This window comes from Pangasianodon hypophthalmus, chromosome 29, assembly GCF_027358585.1.
Source record: "Pangasianodon hypophthalmus isolate fPanHyp1 chromosome 29, fPanHyp1.pri, whole genome shotgun sequence".
In the NCBI taxonomy this organism is placed as follows: domain Eukaryota; kingdom Metazoa; phylum Chordata; class Actinopteri; order Siluriformes; family Pangasiidae; genus Pangasianodon; species Pangasianodon hypophthalmus.
Genome location: NC_069738.1, coordinates 8200121 through 8212224, shown reverse-complemented (window position 1 = coordinate 8212224; position 12104 = coordinate 8200121). Strand labels below are relative to the sequence as shown.

Below are 12104 nucleotides of genomic sequence, written 5' to 3'. Positions count from 1 at the left end.
TATCCGTCTGTCATCCTCAAAATAAACTTTTATACCAAAGAAGGCGGGGCTATAAGACGGGGGTTCGTTGTGTGACATCACTTCCGCTCTCAGGGCGCCTTTTCGTCGCTCGCGAGCTGTATTGTTCTTCCATTTCCGCACGCCGCGCGCCGGACCGCTGCACTTTAGCCGTGCTGCTGCTGCTGCTGCTGCTGCTCAGCGTCTCCCTGCAAACCGCGTCGTCGTCGTCGTTTGTTCACCTCAACCGAATCCACCCGGCTCGAGAGGAGGAAAAAAAAGTGGATTTGCGGTAGTTTCACCGCCGGATTTTACAGGTTTGCTCCCCGCTCGAGGTTTTATATCGCTTTGTTAACTTTATTTACGAACTCCCCAAAATGGAGAACGAGAACAAGTACCTCCCGCAGCTGCTGGCGGAAAGAGACAGCCTGGACTCGTCCTTCATACACGCCATGAAACTTTTATCTGCAGGTAAATACATAGTTTACATTTTTGAAAATATATACGTGTACATTTCTTTAGAGTTATATGAGTGTAGAGATGGTTGTTCTATCCGTTTATATCCCGAGTATTCGCTCGCTGAAGGGGAAACAGTGGCCGGGTTTCAAACGGCTGCGTGCTCCCTGTGTTAATGCACTACACAGGGCGCGACATAATGAGCTTCTGTGCCCTACGTGGCGCACTTCGTGTATGTTTTAGGACGGAGCCCAAAGCGTCCTGTACAAACTTACTTAAGCAGGATAATTACTATCTGAATGGACATCATTTCTGTTCGGAGAGAGCAGAGATGCTAAAAACAAACGAGCTCAGAAGCGATTTAAAAAATTATTTGTAATTTTCTGGCTTATGTTTGTGTGAAACACGAGCTTTCCACTTGCTTAACTGACATAAAAATAACGAGAGATAATATTTTACAGTGCCTTGTTTCTTTCTGTTGCTTCTGATTTGCCTCAAAGGTCGAATAAATGTTCTTAAATTGTGTTAATTATATACCTAAAGTACAACCAGTTTCTCATAATGTCAGTTATAGATGTACTTAGCGTGTTAAAGTGCACCGGTGTGTTAAAAAGAGGCGTTTATCAGAAAACACCAACGGAAACTGTTGACTGGCTCAGTCCCAATCAGCCTGACGGTGCCTATATAAGTGCACTACATAGCGCGTGAAATAACAAGCCTGTGCACCCTATGTAGTGCACCGTTTATCCAATAGGTATTGATTTCGGTTTCAGTCAGTATTTAAGCTTCAGTTGTAAATGAGAAAACGTGGCTGGAGCTGGAGTTTAGTTTGATTTAGGAGGAGTGTGATTAGAGACTTTGCCTTCTCTTGTCTCCCTGATTGGATCACTGAGTGAATAAATTCAATGAATGTCTTTAGTCTTGACTTTTCTTTTCAGTGCAGTGCACTTCATGAGCTATCCATATAACAGGGGAAATGTTGGATTATCTCAGCTAGGGTTTATTTTTCCAACAGGAAATGTCTCTTTTTTTTATTTTCCTCTCAGCTGTCTACAGCAGATGTTTTAGATCAGCAGCCTGTTGGGAGCGTTACTGTATATTTGAAGGCGTACAGCTTTGCATCTGGATCTCCTGAAAGCCGTTATTGATGAACTTATGTTTCATCACATGTGTGTGTTAGGAGTTCCACGCTGTAAGCGCAGACGTTACACACGTTCCAGTGTCAACAGTTTGTTTTTCTCATTTTTTTGTACCCAGCTGAGAACTCCCAGCTCAAGGCCTCCGGTCTCGAGCGAGCTGATTGTGCTGTGTAACCTGTATGACCTCTCGAAACAAGTGCTAGGAAATACTCGGACTAATACAGCAATGATCAGCGTAAATACAGAATTACTTGGGCCACACGACGAACCACTTCTGTTTACTATTATTTCTGCGTGTGATTTGATTCCTATACGCGAGACAAGATTCTTGATTCTTGAAGCATTCTTGAGGTTTCAGATCACCCAAGGTCAGTACAGTCACACTGAGATGAGATGTAGTGATGCTCCGTGCATACACGGCTATTAATCCCCTCTGGTTCAGCGTGAAAAGGCATAGCTGGAGATTTTCATGCGTTCCCTAGAGCAGCACAGCTGTATCCGTCGGCGTTTCTCTTGTGTATAAATGACGGCATTATTCTCCTTTCCATGACCTTTGCCCTCTTGCCTGAAAGCTGTTTTTTGCTCCTTATGTCGAATTGTGCTTTCCTTTTCTTCAGTGACTACATTGTATATTAGCATGTTAATTTGAAAAACTGTGGCATTGGTCATGGTGTAATTCTCTTCCTGACTGATTGATCACACAGAATTGTTAACCTCAGCCTTGGCTCTGCTTTCTGTCCCCTGTAGTCATTGTTTTGTCATGCTCTCTCTCTCTCTGTCTGTCTCATACAGACACCTCTATGCAAAGCAAGAACAATGTGCTGCTGTATTGCAAATAACCTTGACTGGCGTGGCTAAACGGAGACTTGTTCTCTTTTTGTTCTCTCTCTTCCAGAAATCGAGAGGGTTCAGAAAGATGAGCCGGAAAAAGACAGCGAAACCTACTTGGATCTGTTCACGGCGAAGAATATCAAACTGAAGGAAAGAGTCCTCATTCCAGTCAAGCAGTACCCAAAGGTCGGTTTCTCATTTTGACAACTGGCAAACTATCTTTATGTGTATCATTCTTTTGTGCTAGATCACTCGCCCATTGTAGGACTGCACGATTATTCAGATGTTCATTATGGTGATGTGACTCCAGTAAAGCACAGAGCTAAAACACACAGACACATGCAGGCACTGCTAAACTCATTACTGTTAGCTATTAGACTGAAAAAGGTAAATGCTATTGTCAAATGCTGGAAAAAAAAAAAAAACAAGCAGAGATGATTATACAAAAATCAGTCGGTGCTGCTAAGCAGAAGAACATCTGTATTTTTGTTTTAAAGATGCCCCAAGTTTGCCAATTTTTTCTAAACTATGTCAACCTCTGTTACAGTTACTCGTTCGTTTAAATTGCACCTGTAAGAGTGATTACTTTTTAAATCTGCCTCCATTAAAGTCAGAAACGGACTTTTCCTGTGTTACGGTCAGCTTTTTTTCTGACCGCATTTATAAAAAATTTTTTCTGTGCCTGAATCTCAAATGATGTGCACTGCATAGGCTGTACAATGCAGTTAAGTCCTGCGCTACATGGAGAGCATAATCAGTGAATAGGAAATTGTTTAACTTCGTGTCAGTGGTGCTTAAGCAATATCCCTCCGTAAAGATCATCAATTCAAGAAGGATAAATATTACTATTGTTAGCTATTGCGTAAACCTGAAAAAGACCAAGCATTAAGATTCTTTAGCAGATCCAGGGACGTTAAAATAAGTTTCGTTTCTTCACAACATATGCAACATATGGTATACTTTTCCTTCATCAGGCAGCCGTTCTGTTATCGAGCTGGAAAGCCCAGTGATAAATCAGTGAGCTGTTGCATAAAGTTAATTAACTCGTGTCAGAGCACACAGTTGTTCGTGTTTATTAAATACAATCAGCAGTAAATTACAACTTTATGGAGGATGTTCACGTGCTGATATTTTGATGATGAAGCATCAGATAATCTGTTTACTGCTTGCTTGTTTATAATCTAATTATTAGTGAATATTATTTTCCTGCTCTAACACGCCCATGTCAACCCGGTGAAGGCCTTATTAATGAGCTGATGACGTTATTCTGGCTGTTTTCTGTTTTAACACGTCGAATGTTAATGTAGAATGCTCTGTGCTGACCCTCGACATATTCGCTGTGTTTAATAATTTCAGCCCCAGATCTTTTTAGCCTTTAGTCATGCACTTGGAATTGTTCTTGTTTAGTTTATAATGATGAAAGTAGGTCACATTGAAACCTTTATTGCTGTTCTCACAAGACTAATCTCCTTTTACTGCCCTAGTTTACTCTTTCTGTGCTGAAGTTTTATAAAATGCTTACATTGTCAGATTTCCCATTACATCCTGCCCTGTTCTGCAAAGCAGTTTAAGTGATTTATCAATATCACAAGAGAAACGGAACAGGATTTTGGATGGGATAGCTACATACACAGCATCTCTGCTGAATGTGTCTGCTGCTTAAATACACTTTTCCCTTCATTCTTAGACGTGATCTCTTAAAGCTGTTGCGTATTTGGAGTTTATCCGTATTGCACCCACTGGACTGTAATCAGCATGTAGATCACAAATCTATCTAAAGTTATCGCATGTTGAGTCCTTTGGAAACGATTTCAGCCAGTACAACTGAGACTGAACTTTCCTTCATGTCCTGAATTTAGTGTTTTAATCTCACCTGTGCTTTTTCTCCACAGTTTAACTTTGTTGGGAAGATTCTTGGGCCTCAAGGGAACACCATTAAGAGACTGCAGGAGGAGACAGGTGCCAAGATCTCAGTACTGGGCAAGGGATCCATGAGAGACAAAGCAAAGGTAATGACACTGGCACAAGGGTTGCTGCGATTTCATGGTTAGTCATTGTGTCTAAATGCATTTTTTATTTATTTATTTATTTATTTTTATTAAATACCTGGGCAAGTTCCTTACTCCAGTGGTTCTCATCCCGTTTGTATTCTAAAATGTGCAACCCCTTTATTCTAGTATTTTTTTATTTTATTTTTTTGTCACAGCATGCTGCCTTTCCTCACTCTTTTTCAGCCTATAACAACATGATAAATACTGACAGTATCAGAGATTTTTATGGAAAAGTCAAAAATCTTTTAAAGAAAGGAACATTTAGAGGATTTGATCTTAATGCTTCTCTCTTTTGTTATTTATATACACGCACAAGAATGTGCAAATACGCTTTTGAATGAAGATTTCTTGATTAAAAATTCCTTTGGTTTTCACCGCAGGCTTGTGTCTTTAAAAATGGCTGATTAATACTATGATACAGTGAAACTGTAATATTTTTAAACAGTTATTCGCTAATTCATAGTTGCATAACATCATATTAATCTACAGACCAGTGCAGTGTGGGTTTTTTTTTTTTTTTTTTTTTTTTTTTTTTTTTTCCCCTTCTTCTTCTTCTTCTTCTTGTTAATATCCAGTTAATATGATTTTCATATCATATGAAAATAAATTACTTGAAAGACATGTAAATGAATCTAGAGCAGAGATCTTATACTTATCGTAGCCAGGGACTCCTTCAACTGTAAAATAAATTCCACTGACCTGCTCAGTACTGACTTTTAATTCATCAATTAAAATAATATTTTAGCTATGTGTTGGAGCTTTTCTCTTCCTGAACTTTCCACTTGCAGAACACATTAGGTCCAAGCTGACATTATTTACTGGCTACTTGTTTTTGAGTTATTGAGGTCTGGATTAATTCAGGGGACCATAATATTAGATGAGATTCTATTATGGTTTGGAAGGGGAAATATTTTTTTTTTCCGTCTTCATCTGCTCACCATAATTAAAAAAGAAAAGCTCTTGCCCTTAAAACATCAAGTGCGAAGGCAAACTACTGCTCTAATTTGCGTGTTGTGGCCTTATTAGGACATAGCGGTGCAAACCATTTCCCTGATTGTGACGTGTTTCAGCTTCAGCTCAAGGCGCTGCATGCACATAAAGGCCTGTAATTGACTAGATTAGAGCTTAATTGAGTCATTAACCACCCCTCCCACCCCCACAATGCAAACTCGCGTTGCTTTTTCATTGTGTTAATGAGTTTATTAGTCATCTGTTTTAAGGTGAAGAAGTGCAGTGCAAGATTAAAGTGAGTGATGGTTTTCAGCCTGAATGAGTCTTATGAAACATATTATTGAAAACTTTTTTTAATGAGCATTATTGGTGTTATATTGAAAATTCTACACTTTAAATGTACAAATTCACTGATATTCACCAGAAAGCATATGGAATACAGATGGCCATTGCTTATTAAGCTTAGAACAGCATATTGTTTATCAGCTTTCAAACGATCAAGCGATCAAATCGCAACTGAACAGATGGAAATTTAACGTTCTGACTGGTGAGTTTTGCTGTTCTCATGGTAACAGATCTCTTTTACAAAGTTTTCTCCTGCATCAGTATGTGAGATGTGAGACATCTTGTGAAATTCGTTTTCAATGTTTAGGGCTTTTTTTTCTTTTCTAAATAAATAAAACCATCCAGAGCTCTAAGTCTTGTGATTGGGAGATGCACTTCACAGCTCTCACATTAGTAAACCCACTTCAGTTGAGTTTATGTAACAAATTCAACCTTTTACGCTGTTTTTTGGCCTGCATCTCACCCTGTGCTGTGTCTCATCACACATCTGTTGAAGCAAACTGTGTGCTAATGGCACACCGCTAAAACAGAATTGATGAATGACTTAAATAATCTGATGAAATATTAATGAATTTCCAGATCCACGTTCACAGCTCGAATCAGCAGCTCTGTCCATGTGCTTGGCAGCAGTCTAAAGCGCTTTGGCTTTTCCACTCAACACCTGTTGTTTAATGTCATTCTTTACAGTGATCACAGGAATTTGGTCCGTTTTTATCCGTGCCTGAGTGGCAGGTGATGGATTAGCAGTCATGTGGGTTTGGACAGGGCAGAGAATGACACAAACTAGCCAATGAGTAAGACTTGTACCCTGAGGACTGATGCATAATCAGCCCTTATTGTGTTTCTACCAATTTCGATTTTACTTCCCATGTTTATGATTTACTGCTTGGAAATCTGTTGCATTTGGGTGTTTTTGATTAAAATGATTAGGTGGTAGAACTGGTGGTAGAACTTAATGGCACAATGACTAGAGAAAGTGTGGTGGTGGTGGGTTGGTTTTATTACTGAGCAAAAAGAATTTGCACTACTGTGGCAGTGTGCAATGTCACTTAGCCAAAAATATAGTTATTTGCTGTAGTTCTGTCAGCAGTGCTGTGTTCCTCTGTGCATTTGATAGCTGTTTTGTACGCTAAAGTTACGGACATGCAAGGAGCGGCAGCAGAGGTAGCAGTTTAACATGTTTACAGGTGAGAACAGCCAAAGGGTTTTCAGTGCCTTCCGCATCCCCTGTGCTGAGAAAAAGAGTTGGCTGTAGTATGATTTAGGACAAGTGCAGAGGGAGGGGGTTGAGAAATATTTTTGGGGGACTTGCAGCCAGACACCAAATACTCCACAATCACTGGAGTAAGGAACTTGATCTGGTTAAAAAAAAGAACAGCTACATGGTAATAGATGGTACTTTGAAAAGTCAACAGTGAGGTAACCGTCTAATAATACACCTTGACAGCCCTACTTGTGTGAATATGTACGTGCGTGCTTTTTATCGAGTTTTCATTTGGCTTGATACATTGCAGCGAAGCAACGTCTCTCCTGCTACATGGTTTCATGGAATTTAATTTTTTCAACTCCATCACTAGTTTTCTGATAGGCCATCTACAGTGACAAACTGTTTGGTTATCAAAGCTGTTTTTCTTTGCTGTATTCGAAGGTTTATTAAAAAATTTGTGATGCAGAACAGAATGACAAGCTGTTGTTTTTTGCTGCTTGGCTGTATGATTTACTTTTAAATGAGAGCTAATAAGAGATCTGCTCCTATGTATCTGATCCTTTAGCAGCTGGGCTGGTGGGGTTGGTTTAATTAAATTAGTCTCAGAACAATATGCATGGTAATTCATATGGGTGACTGTAAACACAGTAAACTAGGATACAAAAAATAATTGAGAACTCTGCCTGACATTACGCCTGCCCTAAACCGAGGGAAGCCTATGAGCTTATGTTTTATTTATCTCTTGGTGGATTTTAGAAGTATGCAGGCAGATGCTATACTCATTGCATTTAGAAGCTCTTGGCTCCCTGTTGTTGGTAATTGGTTGAAGTTTGTAGCCTTTTTCAAAACAGAAGGCCTATAAAATGTTTTAATGTGTGTTTCTCAGGAGGAGAGCTTGAGGAAAAGTGGTGAGCCCAAATACGCCCACCTGTCCATGGAACTCCACGTGTTTATTGAAGTGTTTGCTCCAGCGCCCGAAGCGTACATGCGCATGGCCCATGCTATGGAGGAGGTTAAGAAGTTCCTCTTCCCTGTAAGTATCAATTAAAAATCTCTCCCAGCACCACCGAATGGATCATTTATTAGAGCCAAATAGGCCAATGTTCAAAACGGATTAACCACCCATGGTGTTAAATTAGAGCTTGGCTTGTTTTACCTGTGGCTGTAGATTAATGCACATTAGTGTGAGAAATTCAGATACCAGGCAGCACTGTTCTCACTTGATTATGGATTGTCATTATGGATGAATCAGTCTTCTGGATTGATTGCTGTGTATGTAATGGCACCTCAGATTTGTGTTTTGCTGCTACTGCCTAAGTGTTTCAGTTAATAGCTTGTCTCAGATTTCCTGAATGCAATTTGGGCAACCCGAAGAGGAAACATTTCACTGTTGCACTTGTATTTGAGAGTGAAATGTTAATGTTGCCCCTCTCTTCTGGTCTGTCCTCGCTCTCTAGGACATGATGGATGAAATTTGCCAGGAGCAGTTCATGGAGATGGGATATCTGAATGGCAGCCATGAACATGGCGTCCGAGGCAGAGGAGGCCCGATGGCCAGGGGGCGTGGAGGACCCCCGCCACCAAGGTATATCACGCGTCTAATTAGGTTTCATCATTTCTCCAGGAACGTGTAAACAAGCAGTTACTACACACAAAAACCTGTATTTATGTTCATACCGATTGCACTAAATCCTTGTTTGTGATAGTCTTTCAACCACCACCTTTGTCATGGTTAAAACGGTTTAAAAAAATTCATCAAGGCCACTGATAGCTGCTAATATATTGGTCATTACGCAGGGGATTTATCTTGTATCTTGTTTGATGGTTCAGGGGTCGAGGCATGGCACCGATGCGTGGTGGTGTTCCGCGTGGTGGTCCAGCCAGAGGTGGAGCGGTGAGAGGAGCTCCAGCAGGGCGTGGAGGGCCACCAGCTCAGCCTGGCAGAGGCGCTGCTGCCAACAGAGCCCGGGCTCCTGCCCCTGGATCGCAGAGGATGCCTCCTCCACCGCGCCCTCCTGCCCAGGAGTCTTACGAAGACTATGTGAGTTTGAACTGCACTATTGCACTCTGATGACATGCTTTAAAGTCAAGTTTGTGTGTTTTATGATTTATTATCTTTATAAATAACATGGTGGATATCTTGCTTTCTTTTTTTCCCGTCCTGTTTCCCCAGTCCTATGACGAAAGCTACACAGAATCGGGCTATGAATCCTACGACAACTATTACAGTCAGCCACAGGCGTGAGTTGAAGCACCTTTATTCTGTTATTCATAATGACATCACCAGGCCATCCTGGTTCAGCACTGACTTTGGGGAAACCTCCCTGTAGTTGAGAGATTAGGTCAGGGCTTCTGAGCTGTACTCTGGATACACACTGACCTGCTTAGTTCCCAGTTTTCCTGCTGTAATATGCCCGATTCAGCTAATGCAGAGCTTTATACCAATGTAATGGACTGGATTAGGTGTTACAACCTTCTTTTCCACTGTGAGGTAGAACACTGAGCACAGAGTGTAACTGTTCCAGTGGCATTTCCACTTGGACACAATTTGGTACGGAACGCTTACAGACCTCAGCACGGTTATATAACTGTTCACTATGCACTGATGGTTATGTATTTACAGTGTGGTGTCACGCTCCTTTTTTTGCTTTTATTTATTTTATTATATTTTGTGCCTGTTCTGCTCAAGGGTTGTCTTGGCGTGACACTTGTGCTAAAAAACATACAGTTAAGAATTCTCCATATTGTCAGTCAGTAGCAATGGGACTTTCTAGGCACATCACATTTCAATTTCAGTTCAGGATAGAAGGCTACTGAAAGCTGCATTCTTCTGAAGATTGCTCAATTTTACTTGCATCAATTTTTGCAGAGAACCAGAGTATTATGACTATGGACATGGAGAGACACAGGAAGGATATGAAAATTATGGTGAGTATTAAAAAGCCTAGTTGTGTGTTTTCTGTTTTTTCTCTCGCATTTTCAGTGTGCTAGGAGTCGTCATGCATATCGCTTTTGTTTTTTTTAAAACAATTTAGAGTGCCTTATAGTGGGATTATTTTAATAATCATTAATTACTATATGGTTAAGTGTTAGTTGTGGTGATTTGAGTTAGAGCTGTATTAAGGTATTAAGGTTTCATATATTCAGGTATGCAGAATGTGGCCTCATTTGGTGTGTGTGTTTGTGTGTTTACCATCATAGCTCAAGATGACTGGAATGGAACGCAGCGTGCTTCTGCTGGTGGGAAAGCGGCTGCTCAGAGACAAACGAAGGGAGCGTACAGGGAACATCCGTATGGACGATACTGAACTCTCAACAAGCACAACGTCATCACCCATAATGTCCCATCATGACGACTGTCTCCCACGGCAGCTCGCTCTTTAAGCAACCTGACAAAAGTAATTGTCCGCCTTTCCGTTTCGCATTTCTGCTCTGGACATTTTTTTAAAGGAAACCTGAAAAATCAGCAACTGAACGCATCGGGACTCAATCGAAAGTTCAAGACAGTTTGAGGGGGGTTTAGGTATTTAAAGAAACAGCCTGTTCTTATTTTCAGTTTTATACTCCTAATCTCTCTCTGCTTTAATCTCTGCTTTTTTGCATTGTTAGTTTTTTTTTCTTTTTTTGTCCTCTCATTGCTTTGGTAAAATATTTAATTGAAGAGATAAAGCCTGACTTGTTGATGAGTTGCAGATTCCCAGTAGGCTACATTTCAAAATTCTGCTCAATATTAGGAGATCAAAAAGCCATTAAACCAAATCAATTATGTAACATAATGTAAAGGAGCGTTAATTAAGGGAAGGAAAAATCTCTTTAATGACATTGACAACAATTGATTATTTGTTTTAAATAGTCTTAAAAGATGTACGATTAGCTTTAGGTTTCAATATTTTTTACATGATATTTTAGAGTTTTGAAATATAGCCCTAATAGACACTGTTGAGATGGACTGTCCTCAAATCCTTAATTTGTTAAAATAAGTTATGGCTCTTCAAAATCTGTTCTGTAAAATGATAATTGTGTTTGGATAATTGTGTTCAAAGAGATAAAATAAGTCCGATTTTCATAGATATAATACCATGTTATATAAAATGCATGCTCAAACTGTTTAAGAAGGATTGGGACAACAATCTCTACAAGGGTCATCTCTTTCTAATGTAAAGGGATCCTGCAGCTAAATCCGAATTTCTTGTACATACTTTAAAAAAAAAAAAAAAAATCAAATACGCCCAAACTGTACTTACTGCCATCTAGTCTCTGTACGCTCTCCAGAAAATGCAGAATGCTACCTGTGTAAGCTTGCCTAAATAGGTAACTAAATCTGTCCAAAAATGTTTTGCAGCAATTGTCAATAAAGCCTAGATTGTTTTTTATGAAACTTTTAACCTGGTTTATTTTTCTGTTTCTGTCATCATAAAAGCTGAACTGGCCTTTTAAATAACTTGATAACCTTTAAGTACATCAACCTTTTTTTATCTTCAAAACAGAGTTTAAATCTAAAATGGTGCATGTAGACTGGAGACGTAAACGGCACTAAAGGACTGTTCAGTGTTTCCTTTGTTAATAAAAAGCGCCATTTAATCTTTCTCTCTCTTTTTATACTTAAAAAGGACCCTAGAGGTAAGACCCTGTGCCTTTTAAAATAACCCGGATAGCTTCCTAATGTCTTTAGACAGCTAAGCATTCAGTGCTTGGGTATGTATAAAACTTTTCTTGAATGCCGTTTTATTCTTTTGGTCTTACGATGACAAATGTATTGACTAGTTTGAAATAACTTGAGTTTAATAAAGTTTAGCTTTTATATTTGTCAAGTTTGAATCTGCTTTTCTTAATGAAAGTAATGACTGAGAAAAGGAGAGGACTGCTAAACCTTCAGTGCAGCATTGTAAAGGTAGCTCTAACCCTAAATTTGTATTTAGCCAGTGTGTTATGTCTCTTATCTAAACCTCTTGGCGTGTAATGAATTAAACGTTTCAGTCACAAAAATAAAAGTAACGGGAAAAAAAATTAAAATTAAAATATTTTGGTATGCTAACTCAGATTAGTCTTAGATCAGACATGTAATGCAACTCTTGCTAAACGTTTTCTGTACCAGTGTGTGGTGTTAAAGCTGCTGCTACTTTTTTC

The 12104-nt window shown here is 39.5% G+C and overlaps 1 protein-coding gene across 1 annotated transcript; it reads left to right on the top strand.

Annotated features, from left to right (window-relative positions):
• Window positions 1-98: 98 nt before the first annotated feature.
• On the top strand, window positions 99-11355 carry khdrbs1b (KH domain containing, RNA binding, signal transduction associated 1b). The gene is made up of 9 exons (XM_026942265.3): window positions 99-468; window positions 2488-2609; window positions 4316-4432; window positions 7864-8010; window positions 8435-8562; window positions 8808-9018; window positions 9151-9218; window positions 9847-9905; window positions 10179-11355. Exons 1-9 carry the CDS (start codon window positions 375-377, stop codon window positions 10283-10285), a joined length of 1053 nt encoding a protein of 350 aa, XP_026798066.1. The 5' UTR covers window positions 99-374; the 3' UTR covers window positions 10286-11355.
• Window positions 11356-12104: the final 749 nt, after the last annotated feature.